Consider the following 17535-nt stretch of genomic DNA (forward strand, 5'->3'; position numbering starts at 1 on the left):
AATGTATTTATCTAGAATGCTTCTTCCTTTAAATAAAGATCATTTAAACACTTCTAACATAACTCTTATTTAATTAGTAGCATTTTTTGAAAAGTGCAACTCTGTAACTATACAAAGAACATTCTCCTCTGCAGAAAGCAGAGAAGAAATGCTTTTACACCAAGACTCTTTACCCCAAGACTTGACTCCTCCAGTTACCTTTCCTCCCAGCTCTGTGACCTGTGCATTTCCCTGCCGCCTCCTCGGCCAAACACCCCCTCTACTTCATCAAAGCTTCTTTGGTAGAAACCACATTCGCCTCTGCCTCTGCCTGAAACAACAACACAGAGAAAATGATGGTCAGATGTCAACATCTGGCACAAGCTGAACACCAAACATTCAACTCTGAAGTGATGTCTATATACAAAGCAGGATATCTACATTTAATATTTAGCAAGGCCCACTGAATCTTTACCAGTGAGACCAATAACAGCAATGACAGCAGTGAAGTAGCCAGACCAGAGGAGGATATAAAAAAAAACAAAACTGTGTTAGAGTACCAGTTCCAGTCCTGAACAAGAAACAGTATCAACATCAAGCTCCTTAACAGAAAACTCAATAGTGAAATTCTAAGATCAGTAAACCATTATGACAAATCAAACCTTCTATTGGATTATTTTCAATAAAAATGGGAAATGTGAGGAGTTTGAGAAGACAGCAGACAAAGTAAAAAACTAGGCATAAATGTTAATTTCTTTAACTCCATAGAAAGGATAATTTAATAGGGTCAACTAAACTATCAATTTTGTGAACTAACTTCTTAAAGAATATTCCACACCAACCAAAGGCACTCTTTCCCATCTGCGCAAATCTTGGAGAAAACTATCAGGCAGCACTAAATTCAAACCACAGAGCTGCTAAGAAAGTGTGCATGTAGGAATTTACAGAGGCTCCAGTGACTCAAATGCACACTGGCCTGTACTGAAGGCAATCTGATTACATTTATCAAATTTGACTCAACTTTCTAATTAGAATTTATCCTAACAGAAAGACTTGCACAAATATGCAAATATATATATATGGAGATTTTTGTCGCAAATTTTTGAAAAACAGAAACATACATCAGTAAAGGACTGGCTAAGTAAATTTTGATCCAACAGTTCAGTAGAATACTAGGAAGCCACAGAAGATAAAATATTGTCATTAAAAGGAATCTACATTATTCTGTTGAACGACTAAAGCAGGCCAAAGAGCAATACATTAAAAAAAATTACAGTGTATATAAATGATATGACTGCATAGTTAGGATCAAGAAGGATATAAATCCAAATACTGCATCTGGGGGCAGAAGGCAATATGCACTTTCAGCTTTATATTGCCTGTGCACTGTGAGGATTTCCCAACTAATGTGAGCCATTTGTAACCAACACACAAGTTGAAAACTGGGGGGAGGTGGGTAAAAATTGTGCCTAGGCATGTATTTATACCTAGATAAAATCTTCCATTATCCCCAACTCACTTCTCCAACAGTAAAAAACCACCCAAGGAAAAATGATGAATCTTGAATAAAAGAATGAATGCATTCCAAAGCTAAATACAACTGAGTTAAATAACTGTTTCAAATATCCATACAGTATTTTTACTTTCTAGCATCACTTATCAAGAATTGACTCAGAATACAATTATACTTCTATATGATCTTACGATGGAATATAAGAATAATGTATAATTTTATGTATGTAATCATAGAACAATGATATCTTCTTTAGTCTAAGTATCAATATCTTCATCTGTAAAATGGAAGTGAGGACTAGAGTTGAACTATAATAATCCTAAAGTTACCTTTCAGTTGTATCAACTTAACTTCAACTTAATGTACAGTTCTGTACCTCTATCTTTAGGAAATATAGATGTATTATTTAAGATCTATCTTAAAAGTCTGCTACAAACTGTTAAATAACACTGTGGTGATATTTACAAAGATATTTTTAGGGAGAAAGAAAAAAGTCCCCTGTCCTTTTAGAGAACAATTTTGTCAAGAAAACCATTAAGTATATAGCACCCTGAAAAAGTATTTTATTCTGGAAACGTGAATATGAAAAACAGTGTTCAAAATTTGCCAGAAAAATAAGCAAACCACAAAATATTTCCTGCCAGTTATGACTAGCATTGGCACTGGTCCTCCTTATGAGCCCAAAGCTTTATAAGTGGGCACAAGAAAAGAATCTGATTCTAGAGCTTTCCGGCTTGTAAAATGTAAGGAACACTCTTCAAAGTGCAAGGCCCATAATCATCTATAAAAGTACTTCCCATATGAGGAGAAGCAAGTAACTATAACATGGAGAATCTTTCATAAAGTTAAATTTAAATGACTGCCCTAATCTCTGAGATTTCACCCTCTTCTTTGGGGGGATTAAAAATACCTCCTTTAATAATGAGGAAGACAGTGGCTGACGATTGTATAGATATGCTTTATTTTTAAACCTCTTCACCACATAAAATAAAAAGATGACAAATTCAAGTTGTTTCCCTGTTCATTTATTTAACTGTTACTGCTTCATGATATTCAGAAGTATGAAAGTCAGTTGATTTTCACAACAACCTTCTCTCAAGCTGGAAAGAGCCAGGGCAATCATCTGATGTCAAGGACTGCTCGTGTCCCCAAAAAAAAACAACAAACTACACTAATCACTATTTATTTAACCAACAGGTTAAAATTAAGCTGTAACTGAAGAAAACAAAACCACAGATTAAAGGTCTCATGAAACCGATAAGAATCACAGCTGGGACAATGGTGTCAGAAGTATTTCTCACTAAGTCACTTCATTCATTTAACTAGTTTCATGTCATCCATTCATATCAATGTTAATTAAGTCACGGCTTTTATTACAGTATTTATCTTTCATACAAGTCCCATTTAAATTCTGAATGTAAGAGTTCTATCCTATGTGATAACAATATACACTTCAAACCAGAAGGCAGGAAGAAATTAATCAATGCTTCATCAGTTTCTAGACCTGAATTTTTTTTAACACCTATTTAGACATTGGTTGGTATTTGCAACACACAACATTGGTGGTCACTTGAGGAACAAAAAACAGCTGCTGTGGGCCACACTTCTTAATTAATAAGACCTCTCACCGTCATGCCCTGAAAAGCACTAAAGGAAAAGCTCCCCAAGGGCAACCTCTTCTCAGTGCGAGCCCATTGCAGAAAAACCCAGGCAACATCGAAGGAGCAGGCCACAGTCACCCTCAGAACACCATCATCACAGCACCAAGAAGCACAGATCTCAGACGATTTCTGGACCAACAGAACCTAACTGCGTTTGGGAATCTAAATGGCCTGTGGACCTTCTGAAACACACATGCTTAAATCTCACCACCCAGTATATTCTGCTGATTCTAACAACTCTCCAGGTTAAAAACCACCATTTTAGAGACTGACAAATTCAGAAGGAAAACACATGGACAACCTAGTAACAGCACTTGATCTACAAGTAGAGTTTCAGTTAACCTCTTCATTATTCAGAACAGTTGCCTTCCCACATTCTGGATGAAACCCCTTTACAGGAATGCACAATTTAATACAGTCTCTATAAAGAGTGGGTATAACTCGCTCTTTTCATAAAGCATAACTGTAAGAATTTAGATACTCCACATTCAGGATCATGCCACCCTGGATGGCGCAATGTGTGGAGGCGATGGCTTCTTCTTTTTGCAGACATCCAATTCTTTCAAAAGCACCTTTTAAAACTGCAAGGTATGTTGAGACTTCTGCTATGATTTAGCCAACTTAGAAGTAAAAGCTCAAATAAATATTTATATTACAAACATTAAGAATGCCCTTAAGTAGCAGATGATCAACAAACTGCAAGCAGGGAGAAGATATCAAAGAACAAGTAATACCAATTATTCTTCTAAGAAAATACAAATCTATAAAATACAAAACTACAGATTATATAAAGGATTGTTGCATAATTTTTTCTTTCTTCTGCACCCTAAAAAGGTCTCGTACTGAGGAGACGGCTTTTACGAAAGCCTCTCTCTGGCTGGGGACACTCCTGGCACATGGCCTTATATGGAGACCCGAGTCACAAGAGGCCTGCAGGGACCTGGGTGCCACTCCAGCAGCCAAGGCACTTCAGGGAGCCCTGGCTCTCACAGCGTAAGGTCCCCTGGGGGTGAGGAACATGGATCACAAATATTTGCCGAAGAGAATTAGGACCATCTAGAATCATTCACACTCAAGTCTCTAGGCTCAAATCACCCTCTTCTACTCCAAACCAGGGGTTGTGGAGTGGATACACTGAGAAATGGTTCCAAAAACAAACGTTCAGGACATTATGCAGTTAATGTCAAAGGACAGTTTTGGAAAATCAAATATCGAAATATTTTTAAAGTGATTTATTTATTTCCCTCTTCTCTCTCTCCACCATTCCGTTATTACTTTTTTCCCACATGAAAGCTCACCTCGCCCTCGTGAAGAACTTCGACCTCTAGGAGCCCCCACCACTGTTCCTCCTCCTCCTCGTCCTGTCAATCGCAGGACAGCAGCACTATTTACGGACATGGAAAAGTTTCTCTGCCAAAAAAAGAAAAGAAAGAAAAGAAATGGATAAAACAGATAAAACTGCACGTTGTTCCTCGCCGTCGCCCACAGCATCTATGAGCCGGCATCTAATGACCACTAGCGATGAGAGACAGTCGCCACGTGGCACACTAAGGCATGCCAAAGTCTGGTTCCGGCTGGAAGTTTTACACTGGTATTTCAGATCAACAAACTTGAACAACCAATGCTTACACCATGTTAGGTTCTGTACGTACCCAGAAGGAGGCAAGATATGTATGCATCATCATAATAAACAGAGAATACACAGTAAAAGAGATCTGGTTTGAAAGGGTTAACTACTGAAAGGTGGAAATGAGCAGGCGTCACGAAAGGTCTGAATCAACAGTTACAGGATAAAGAAAAAAATACTGGTCATTTTGCCTCATTCTGCTCATCAATGTGAATTACCACAGCCAACTAGTGTTTAATAGAATGACAGGTATCAGGGATGAACGGGGAAAGGCAAAGTAAGAAGTGGGTAGGGGAAGAGAATGCTTGAGGAATAAACAAAATCCCAATCACTTGGTCATTAACCTTCATTTGCACCCATAGTCAATGTGGAAAAGGGTCAAATATGACAAGAACAGTAGTGGGTGGGCATCCTTCAAACATGAAGAGGGGACACAGGAAGACAGGAGGTCTGGGATTCAAAAATAAGTTTAGTCGATACTTCTGGATAAATGGAACACACAGGGCTTAGGAAAAGGTAAAGCAGGAAGCAATTATAAAAATACTGGAAAATGATCTATGAAATATAAAAATCCTAGGCATGTGAAACAATTTAATGAGACAGTTTTAAACCAAAAAACTTGGAATACATCTTTACTTGAATACCTTCTATACACTTGGACTTCTCTGACAGCTCAGTTGGTAAAGAATCCCCCTGCAATGCAGGAGACCCCAGTTTGATTCCTGGGATGGGACGATCCACTGGAGAAGGGATAGGCTACCCTCTCCAGCATTCTTGAGCTTCCCTTGTGGCTCAGCTGGTAAAGAATCCGCCTGCAACGCAGGAGGCCTGACTTCGATCCCTGGGTCGGGAAGATGCCCTGAAGGGAAAGGCTACCCACTCCAGTATTCTGGCCTGGAGAATTCCATGGACTATAGGCAAAGAGTCGGACACAACTGAGCAGCTAAGCACAGCACAGAACCTAAAAGACATCTGTGCAAAAATGCAGTGGTATGGTACAGTGTGGAAAACACAGCTTCAGCATGGCTGCAGCAAGGGTCCTCTGGACAGAGAGACAACAAGTGAGGCTTAAAGTACACAAATTCAGTAGCAGCTAACTGAATTTCGGGGAAATAAAAGTCTGCAATTCAACTACTTCTTTTAAGTCCAAACTGTTTCCACTGTGTTTGGATTCAAAACCAATGAAATATAATATTCCTATTTTAAAGAAATCAACATGTAATTTTGGTTTGAAAAACTTCTACTTTCATTACTAAATTTCTTGTTTTAATATATGGGTGATTTTCTCCTCATTACCTGTCACTATTTGTCTTTATGAGAACTATATTCAATAGAATTTGTTCAGGTAAACTTTAGAAACTTATTTTTTCCTTTGACTTTTATAGGCATATAATGATACAATCAAGTTAACTTCACAACGTGAAGACCAAGATGTAATTAATAATGGAAAACTAGAGGCAGATACCAAACTTAATCAATACTTATTTCAAACTGTATTTTAATAAAAATTATTTTTAAGAAAAGCTAGTTGAAACAAATGCATTAATTTATCTTGGGGCACACAGTAAACAGCAGTGTTACTGAATAACTCTTCTGGGATCACAATTAAGCAAGACTCTGAAATCCCAGAATCTAGATTCATGTATTCTAATACTGGAAAAATAGAAGTCAGTGTTAAGTGTACTGTACATGCCAGAATCTGACACTGTTGAATACCTCATAACCAAAGTACTACATGTATGAAACTCAAACGCACCCATCTACAGGGTTCAGGGAAACTCATATGCTTTCTTTCACACATCCTAACACATTGCAGCTGAAAGTGAAAGTTGGTATAATCTCTAAAAGGCAATATATATACTTATCAGATACATTTGTCAAAGTATATTTTAATGTCCACACCTTTGACACAACAATTTCTCTTCTTACACATGTGAAAAATAACATAAGCAGAAAGATTTTAACTGTAGTACTGTTTGTGAAAGCAAAAATGGCAACTGGCTAAGTATCAATCAAAAGGAGCTGATCTAAAAATCATGGCTATCTACACAGGGAATTCTACACAATTTTTTAAAAATATGAGGCAACTCTTATTAGGGTTAACCATACAGATTGGCTTCCCCGGTGGCTCACTCAGTAAAGAATCCACCAACAGTGCAGGAGATTGCATGTAAGAGAGGAGACGGGTGAAAGCTGAGTCAGGAAGATCCCCTGGAGGAGGAGATGGCAACTCACTCTAGTACTCTTGCCTGGGAAATCCCATGGACAGAGGAGCCTGCCAGGCTACAGTTCATGGGGTCACAAGAGTCAGACATGACGTAGCAACTGCACCACCACTATCATCATACAAAACTGCTAATATTCAATCATTTCTGATCCAGAACCCACAGTTTCATACAGTCAGCCTAACCGGCAGAGCTGGAGTGAAGTGCACGGAGAGGCTAGGCTGCCTGAGAGTCAACTGTGGATCCTTTGCTCAACTCTGTGCCTCGTCTCCCTCATGCATAGAGCATGAAAAAGAACCTACTTCGTGGGCTGTTGTAAGCACTTAACACATCAGGCAACAAGTAGTTAGAACAGTGACACATCTTAAAAGTTGAATGAGTATCTGTTACTATCTCCCAAATAGATGCTTAGGTAAAAACAGTGTAGAACTGCATGCATAGCAGGCGTGCGCGTGCACGTGTGTGCACTTTAAAGAACAGATACAAAAGTAGCTGCAGTTATACTTAATAGCAGCCGTGTGTGTGTGTGTGCTTTAAAGAATAAACACAAAAGTAGCTGCAGCTGTATTAAATACCCTAGAAAGGGAACATAAGAAAATGAAAATAACAGTTAATTCTGAGGAAGAAAAAAGCCTAGGTCACTCATAGACTTGTTTTTCACTGTATATGCTTTGTGAATTTTGCATGTATACACATGTATCTAATAAAAAATGTATAAATGAAGTGACTTTCTTTCATATAAAATAAATAAAATACAACAATCTGGTAGCAGTTACTTAAATTACAAGCGTAATATATAGAGCTTTATTGACTATGCCAAAGCCTCTGACTGTGTGGATCACAATAAACTGTGGAAAATTCTGAAAGAGATGGGAATACCAGATCACCTGACCTACCTTTTGAGAAACCTGTATGCAGGTCAGGAAGCAACAGTTAGAACTGGACATGGAACAACAGACTGGTTCCAAATAGGAAAAGGAGTACGTCAAGGCTGTACATTATCACTCTGCTTATTTAACTTATATGCAGAGTACATCCTGAGAAACGCTGCACTGGAAGAAGCACAAGCTGGAATCAAGATTGCCGGGAGAAATATCAATCACCTCAGATATGCAGATGACACCACCCTTACGGCAGAAAGTGAAGAACTAAAGAGCCTCTGGATGAAAGTGAAAGAGGAGAGTGAAAAAGTTGGCTTAAAGCTCAACATTCAGAAAACAAAGATCATGGCATCTGGTCCCATCACTTCATGGCAAAGAGATGGGGAAACAAGCGTCAGATTTTATTTTGGGGGGCTCCAAAATCACCGCAGATGGTGATTGCAGCCATGAAATTAAAAGACACTTGCTCCTTGGAAGGAAAGTTATGACCAACCTAGACAGCATATTAAAAAGCAGAGACATTACTTTGCCAACAAAGGTCCAAGTCAAGGCTGTGGTTTTTCCAGTGGTCACGTATGAATGTGAGAGTTGGACTGGGAAGAAAGCTGAGCGCCGAAGAATTGATGCTTTTGAACTGTGGTGTTGGAGAAGACTCTTGAGAGTGCCTTGGACTGCAAGGAGATCCAACCAGTCCATTCTAAAGGAGATCAGTCCTGAGTGTTCACTGGAAAGACTGATGTTGAAGCTGAAACTCCAGTACTCTGGGCACCTGATGAGAAGAACTAACTTATTGGAAAAGACCCTTATACTGGGAAAGATTGAAGGCAGGAGGAGAAGGGGATGACAGAGGATGAGATGGTTGGATGGCATCACCGACTCAATGGATATGAGCTTGGGTAAACTCTGGGAGTTGGTGATGGACAGGGAGGCCTGGCATGCTGCAGTCCGTGGGGTCACAAAGAGTCAGACACGGCTGAGCAATTGAACTGAATGCTTTTTAAACGTGATAAAGACATACAGGGAAATGTCCAATCAAAGGGCCACCAGAAGATCTTATTCGAGCATTGATTTTGTTCAAAGAAAACATTTATGTAATTACATTTTACACATGCATGCATTCATATATGTGTGTACATGTATGTTTAAGAGTATGTGTGGTGGGGAGGGTGTGGGTATGAAGTGCGCACACTCAGTTAACTTGCATTTTAAAGATAAACTAGCCTCTTCAGGTAACATCAGGAAACAAGATATATAGCAAGAAGCTATTTTAGGTTACTAGAATTATTTACCTCCCGGATAGGAGTAACAGGGTGAATAGGTATGCAAAACTCTAACCTAGGAAGGTCTAAACAATTCCTGAACAGGTAACCATCCAAGGTGTTAATTTCAAAATATTAATGAATCTTTTGCCAGCTCTAAGTACTGTCCTATTCCAACATATATTATAAAAAGAAAGGCTAGCAAGTGTCAAGAATTCCTAAAGTTTGCATTTTTGTGCTGTGCTGTGCTTAATCGCTCAGTCATGTCCACCTCTTTGCGACCCCATGGACTGCAGTACGCCAGGCTCCTCTGTGGAATTCTCCAGGCAAGATTACTGGAATGGGTTGCCATTTCTTTCACCAGGGGATGTTCTCCACCCAAGGATCAGACTCCAGGTCTCCACATTGTGAGCGGATTCTTTACTGTCTCAGCCACCAGGGAAGCCAATCTTTACATTAAGCCCTAGTAATTACAGCATTCAAATCTTAACACCTTAAGATAAACTTTTCGATTATAAAAACAAAATGAAGAGTTACTTCTTTAGTGATTCTAAAACTAATTTTCATGTGAAGGTGTACTGCATATCTAACTTTATTCCTTTTTAAAAAACCAACAGTTTTCAGCATCATTTATTGAATAATTTTTGATTGCTCAAGTAATCTGTGTAGCCCTTAAAGTATATCATGTTAGTAACTAGTACCAAGTCCTTCTGCCTACTTACTAAAAAGTTTTTCTAACTCATGTCGTCTCTAAGAAATCTAGGCAGTCATTTAACGAAAAATAAAAAACAATTATTAAAAAATATTTATAAACAACTGGAAAACTAATCACGAAAGACTGAACTGGTATAATGAGCTATATAAAAATAAGCTTCTGTATTAAAAAATATCATAAATGAAAACCAATGCAATTTTAAATTTAGAAAAATGAACAAGTTAGTAGATGGGTAGGATGAGGGGTGGGAGGGAGGTTCAAGAGGGGATGCATGTACACATACAGCTGATTCACTTCGTTGTACGGCAGAAACTAACACAGCACTGTAAAGCAATTGTACTCCAATAAAAAAGAAACTGAACACACACACAAAAAGAAAATTTAACAGGTTAGGTTTAGGACTAGCTCAAGAAAAAGATTACTATCCCCCCCAACAAAAATGGCAAAGAACAAAAAATTGAAAGAAATATAAATGCAAATATCTGAGAAACTCTGCACTGGGGAAAGAAATGCAAACTAAAAGAATACTTTTTCCAAATTTGCAGAGAATATTTTTCAATAAAAATAATGTAAATATAGAACAAAGCTTAGTATACACCACCACCTGCACAAAAAGGGGGAAATATATTCAATATTTACTTGGAAAAATACACAAGAAACTGCAAATACAGGCTGCCTTTCAGAAAAGGAGACAGACGGCTGGTGGAAAGGATGGGAGAGAGATAAATTTTTATTTCTAAACCATATGATTTGGGCTTCCCTGATAGCTCAGTTGGTAAAGAAATCTGCCTGCAATGCAGGAGACCCCAGTTCAATTCCTGGGCTGGGAAGATACGCTGGAGAAGGAATAGGCTCCCTAACTCTAGTATTCTTGGGTTTCCCTTGTGGCTCAGCTGGTAAAGAATCCGTCTGCAATGTGGGAGACCTGGGTTCAATCCCTGGGTTGGGAATATTCCCTAGAGAAGGGAAAGGCTACCCACTCCAGTATTCTGGCCTGAAGAATTCCACATGATTTACTGCTCATGAAAAAACAATGAAATCATGTAACAGTGCAAAAGCAAGGGTAAAACACCATAGGTATGGCAGCAGTGAACAAAAGTAACACAAACCCACATACAACGTTTCTTCAAAGTGATCCAGCAGTATGGAGTGATTTGGTTTTATTTCCAAACTTTCAATTATAATCAGCTGGTATGTGCATCTATCCTTAAGCCACAGTTTTCTTTCGTTTTGGAATTTTTTAATTTTTTTTTTTTGCCACAAGGGATGTAGGATCTTAGTTCCCTTAGTCCAGGAATCAAACCCACGCCCTCTACATTGGAAGCACAAAAGCACTGTACCACCAGGGAAGTTAAAACCAGTTTTGATTACTGTAGCTTTGCAGTTAAGTTCTGAAACTGGAAGTACAGGTCCTATTTCTTTGCAAAACTGTTTTGACAACTTAGGGTCCTCTGCAATTCTATATAAATTTTAAGATCAGCTTCTACCCAAAAAGCCACTGGGATTTTGGTGGGTATTGTACTGGCAGCAAATCATTAATAATATCAAGTCTTTCAACACTTAATAAAATGCTAACGCCTTTCCATTTATTAGGATCTTCTTTAATTTCTTTCAATAATGTTTCATTTTTTTTATTGTATAAAGTTTCATACTCCTTAGTTAAATTTATTCCTAAGTATTTTGGTTTTAATACTATTGTAAACAGAATTTTCTTCATTTCCTTTGCAAACTGTCCATTACTAGTATATGGAAACGCTTCCCTGGTGGCTCAGTCAGGGAAGAATCCACCTGCAACGCAAGAGACCTGGGTTCAATATCTGAGTTGGGAAGATCCCCTGGAGGAGGGCATGGTGACCCACTCCAGTGTTCTTGCCTGGAGAAATCCCATGGACAGAGGAGCCTGGCGGGCTACAGGGCATGGGGTTACAAAGAGTCAGACACGACTGAGCGCCTAAGTACACAGTAATGGAAACACAACTGACTTTTGTGTACTGATTCTGTAGCATACAACTGTGCTGTATTCACTTACTGGTGTTAACAGTTATTCTGTGGATTCTTTAGGATTTTCTATATGTAGGATCATGTCATCTTCAAACAGAGATAATTTTACTTCTTCCCTTCCAATCTGGATTCTTTTTATTTCCTTTTCTAGCCTAAGAGCTCATCTGAAACTTCCAACACAAGGTTCAATATCAGTAGTGAAAGTAGATATACTATCTTGTTCCCAATCCAAGAAGAAAAGCTTTTAGTCTTTCATCACTGAGTATAATATTGGTTGTGGGTTTTTCATGAAAGCCCTTAATTAAGTTCACTTTCATTCCCAGTTCGTTACATTTGCTTTCACAAAAGGGTGTTGGAATTGTGTGCTTTTTCTGTGGAAACTGAGGTGATCAAGCGCTTTTCTTTTCTTCATTCTATTAATGGGGTATATTATATTGGTTTTATGTTGCACCACCCTGGAACTGTGGGGATAAACCCCACTTGGCCATGGTGTATAATCCTTCTGATACGCTGTTGGATTCAGTCTGCATTATCGATGTATTCTGACAACTGAAGATACACAAAAATAAACTAAACATACTAAATGTTAACAAGTAATTATTTCCACATGGTGATTTTATAGGAAAGATTTATCTCTTCATATCTTTCTGTATTTTCTATAATCAAATATGAGTATCTTTTACAGCAAAAAAAAAAGTATTTTATTGTTTTTTTTCACTTATGAAATATTATAAAGCAGAGATGAACAAACTGATGCCATATGTATGAATGTGAAATCTAAAAACAATGAAATCTAAAAATTACTCAAAGAAAAAACAAGCTGCAGAATAGAATTATACAGTAGTGCTGTCACTTCAGTCGTGCCTGACTCTTGTGACCCCAAGGATTGTAGCCCGCCAGGCTCCTCTGTCCATGAGATTCTCCAGGCAAAGGTACTGGAGTGGGTTGCCATTTCCTCCTCCATAATATACAGTATGCTAGCTTCAATATAGGCTTCCCTGGTGGTTCAGATGGTAAAGAATCTGCCTGCAATTTGGACACCTGGGTTCAATCCCGGGGTCAGGACGATCTCCTGGAGAAGGAAATGGCTACCCACTCTAGCATTGTTGCTTGGAGAATTCCATGAACTCAGGAGCCTGGCAGGCTACGGTCCATGTAAAATTTATAACCCTATAAAAAGAGACTCTTATAGGTATATGGACACACAAATATGTAATGACAATATCAAAACATGAATGATGAAGTAATCTGATTCATAGTAATCCTGGGAAATGCAGAGAGGGGCACACCCCAGGCAGTCTCAACTGTGGTGAAGGAGAAATTCTGTTTCTTAAAACAAAGGTATACACAAATTATTTTAAGATTAGATGTATATGAGTTGAAAATATTCAGGTCTTTGTAATAATATTCTCTGTACTATTTGAAATGCTTCATAATAAAAATATTTTTGAGAAAAATTAAAACAAAATATAATCAGATGTCTAATTTTTTTTAAGGAAATTTACCATTTTTGAAAAGAAACTTTTCAGCAATTACTTCCTTTCCCATGAATTCTTTATAACAACTTTTGATCAATGAAAATATTTGTTGATGACCCTAGATGATACTAGGTTTCATGAATAAAGAAGGAACTATTAGCCTGATTTTGGACCTCCCTGGTAGCTCAGCTGGTAAAGAATCCGCCTGGTTAGATTCGTCAGGAAGATCCCCTGGAGAAGGGATAGGACACCTACTCCAGTATTCCTGGGCTCTCATGGTGGCTCAGATGGTAAAGAATCTGCCTACAAAACGGGAGACCTGGGTTCGATCCTGGGTTGGGAAGATCCCCTGGAGGAGGGCATGACAAACCACTCCAGTATTCTTGCCCGGAGAATCCCCATGGACAGAGGAGCCCGGTGGGCTACAGTCCACGGGGTTGCAAAGAGTCGAACACGACTGAGTGACTAAGCACACCGCACAGCCTGATTTAGGAGAAACCGCAAATGAAATGAAATTGCTTACAGAAGGATGATGCTCAAAGTCACCAAATATATATCACACCTTTCTTAAAACTTAACGTAGGTTAACAGAAGTCTAATTTTTATTTGGCCATGCCTCGTAGTTTGTGAGATCTTAGCTCCCCATCAGTTCTGAACCACCAGGGACATTTCACTAAGTTCTTTTAATAGGCTTTTCCTTCTTAATAGACTGATTTCACCACGCACAGCATGGCAAGAGTGCAGGGAGAATACCCAGAGCTGTCCCAAAAAAATAATGAAAAATGTTCTCAATTAGATAGTGGGGATGGGTTACAGAACTCTGCATCTACTAAAAACTACAAAAATGTTTAATTTTATGGCATGTAACTTAGGTCTCAATAAAGCAGTTTTCTTAAAAAGTAATGATGATTCTTCATTTAAAGTGGCATTCCAAAAAAGCTCTTTCTTTCTTCATTTTACTATAATCACCACGGTGGTGGCAGTTTAGTCACTAAGTCGTGTCCAACTCTTGCGACCCCATGGACTGTAGCCCACCTGGCTCCTCTGTCCATGGGATGCTCCAGGGAAGAATACTGGAGTGGGCTGCCATTTCCTTCTCCAGGGCAGCTTCCCATCCCAGGGACTGAACCCAGGTCTCCTGCATTGCAGGCAGATTCTTTACCAACTGAGCTATGAGGGAAGCCCAATAATCACCACAGTTCGTTGAAATCAGAAACTCCACTATTTATCTATGGACATCGTACACTGTAACATAGAATCTGTTACTTTACAGCCCAAAACTCTAACTTTCTCACAATTATCATTTTAAAAAATCTGTGACAGAAAAGCACTGTTTTAAGCACACTGTGTGAGCTGATTATTTACATTTTCCTTTAGTTGTAAAAACTGGTGGGAATTCAGGTTTAGCAGATTACTTCTGAAAAACGACAAGTTTCTGAAAAGAAGGCCCTCTCCCCAGAAAAATACCTTTTTCTCTCTATTCTAACACACGTCCTTATCTCTACGTAATACTCAACAGCCTCAAATCTCAATCAGAAGCTGGTCAACTAAGAGAGGCATCCATATGCCAAGAAGAGTAGAACGAAGCGGACCTGGGGAAGGAGGACACCCCTTAGAGCCTAAGGAGGAACTTCCTATTTTCATGCCTCAGTGGGAGCAAACAAGGGTGGGACCTGAGGCTCAAAGCTACGCACACACCTGTTCTTCTTCCGTGAAGGGCACAAGAGCCAGCGGCAGCAGGGGCTCCTCCTGTAGGATAGGCAGAAATTCTTTATCCAGAAGGTCTGAAGGGATCTGTTTGACCAAACACATGACCATGAGATTAATGCTATCCCTGCAATTCTATGGAGCCAAAAAAAGAAAATATTGTTTGGTTTATCTGCTGCTGATTATCAAAGATATGGATTAAAAGCTTATTCAGTCACAATTAATATTCTGACAGGGTCAAACATTTTTAAAAAGCCCAGTCACTCACCCCATCCTCCCATCTGACTGCCATGCTCAGATTTGATATATAGCACTGACCCTGACACTCCAGAGTGCACATTTAACTCAAACCACAGATGGTAAGGAGAATTTTACAAGCAACTGTATCTGTTCTTAGCAACGATCATTAAAATTTGATCCTTAATCCATTAATAAAATTAAAAGTAACGTACACTTAAGTAGAAAATGTTATTTCTCACTAGTTACGTAACAGAAGTATACTTTTTACTGTTTGAGTTTTGATCATTTATAAGTAACAAAAATGAGGTACTATATTTTAAGATTTTCTCTCCACTAAAAATTTTACATTTAACTCAAAAGCAAAGAACAAGAGAAGCATCTGCCCTTCTGGTTCCTAATATCTAACTGGAGAGACGAATGCCAGATGCAATAAAGAGAAGGGAAAACTTTCTCAGCCATCACAATGGGATAAAAATAAAGGTTGTGAAGAAATCAGTGAGACAAAGCATTAAGTCCTGCCCACTCTCCTGCTTCCATGAGGCTTTCTACTTCTGTGATGAAATCTTAGGTTTTCTCTAAAGCATAGAGTGTGCATCATTTACAAGAGCCTCTGTGAACTACTGCAGGTTTTCACACAAGAAGAAAAGAGAGGACCATGGCTATTTCACGTAGCAATACCTAACTGTACAAACCCAGAAATCGCATTTGCAATTTTGAACTCTTTCCTACTTTCTTACCTTGTTGTCTTTAAGGAAAAGTGCTAACATTTCTTCTCTCCCGTAACGATAGTCTGCTAACTTATACTTCGGCAATGCTGGCGAAAGAGGGGGGGATGTAATACTCCCACCGCTGGACAGAGCTCGGAGCCTAAAACAACAGGCAGAATAGAAAAACAAAGTGTCAAAAGTGCTGGCAGTAAGGACTTTTTATTTCCACATAATATAAGATTTTCATTTTAGTTCTTCAAAAGAACAGAAAGGAAAAGCCATTATCTCAAGGTATCCAAGATTTTAGCTCTAAGGCAATCTGCTGTAATAGCTCACTAAGAAAATAGTTCATTGAGTTCATTGACAAATAAGTAGACAACTTCCTTAACTTAAGAAGTATTGTGCCATATCCCTGAGAGGTTTAGGGATTAAGGAGGAGACACCTTTTTCCAAACTATAAAAGTAAAGATGTAAAATGACGCAAATTCTTAAGTAGTACTTGTGGAGTTAAAAACTAAAACAGTGACTTCAAAGAATGATTTTCTAATATTTAACAAAATACTTTAAAACATATTTTTGCTCCCCAAAAGAAAATGCAAAATACAGATACTTATAAAAAAGGTGATACTTTTAAATATGCCTCCAACATTTCATAATTCACTTTTAATAAAAGAAATTAATGATCAGTGTAGAGAATTTGCAAATATTGTGGGAAAAAAAAGGTGAAGTACAAGGAGAAAAAAAATAAAACCATATTTACTGCTAAGGAAAAAAAGAAAGGTAAAAATATACTTCAAGCTGATAACAGAAATTACCTCGAAGGAAGAAAACTGGGAAAAGGGGAACAAGTTAATTTTATAAGATGTTATTATTTTAAAAAGGAGTTGAATCTCAGCAAAAAATGGCAAGTTTTCCTCCAGGGAAAACTACCATCAGGAGTAGCCCAAAGTTCTATAAAGTAATAGATAACAAGGGTAAAAGGGACCAACATACTGCAAGTAAGCAGTTTAGCCCAAAGAAAATTCAACAGAAGCATTGAAATATATCCCCAAATTGCTAAGCTGTATTGACCAAAAAAAAAAAAAAAGAGGGACGGGTCTACAACTTGTACATTAGAAAGTATGAAGGTCAAGCAGAATAATAAATGCTGGCACATTATTCAAGAACAGCAGAAGCAGCAGCAGGTACGCAGTATATACACAGAACGTGTCTGCGTGTAGAAAGCAGTAACAAGGGGGAAAAGGAGCATGCATTAGTACAGTGAGACTAATAAAGTTTTATTTATTTCACTTTCTTTTTACTTATTTTTTTAATGTTTTATTACAGACAATTTTGAACATGTATAAAAGGATCAAGAAGAAACTCTCCTGCACCCATCAACCCAGTCCCCAGGCCATCCCACTCCTTCTACAGCCCTATCTAACCCTCCTTTAATATTATTCTGAAGGAACTCTTTTGCTTTCAAAGTTTTTAAAGGAAATTATTTTCAAGTTTGGAGACAATTCTTTTAAGAAAAGTTATCTCATTTCATCTGCAAATATT

The 17535-nt window shown here is 38.2% G+C and overlaps 1 protein-coding gene across 6 annotated transcripts in view; it reads right to left on the bottom strand.

Moving 5' to 3' along the window:
* Nucleotides 1-17535, bottom strand: part of GIGYF2 (GRB10 interacting GYF protein 2) — a 133051-nt gene that overhangs the window by 78748 nt on the left and 36768 nt on the right. For 5 of the 6 annotated variants that reach the window (XM_069585483.1, XM_069585457.1, XM_069585463.1 and 2 more), the window contains 4 exons: nucleotides 16024-16153; nucleotides 15038-15133; nucleotides 4452-4563; nucleotides 199-310 (listed from right to left, as the gene is read on the bottom strand). In XM_069585483.1, the coding sequence (XP_069441584.1) occupies nucleotides 199-310; nucleotides 4452-4563; nucleotides 15038-15133; nucleotides 16024-16153 (450 nt within the window). Of the gene's footprint in view, nucleotides 1-198; nucleotides 311-4451; nucleotides 4564-15037; nucleotides 15134-16023; nucleotides 16154-17535 lie in introns of those variants that run through there. The other variant, XM_069585505.1, reaches the window with a different exon arrangement.

Source organism: Ovis canadensis, chromosome 1 (genome assembly GCF_042477335.2).
Source record: "Ovis canadensis isolate MfBH-ARS-UI-01 breed Bighorn chromosome 1, ARS-UI_OviCan_v2, whole genome shotgun sequence".
Classification (NCBI taxonomy): domain Eukaryota; kingdom Metazoa; phylum Chordata; class Mammalia; order Artiodactyla; family Bovidae; genus Ovis; species Ovis canadensis.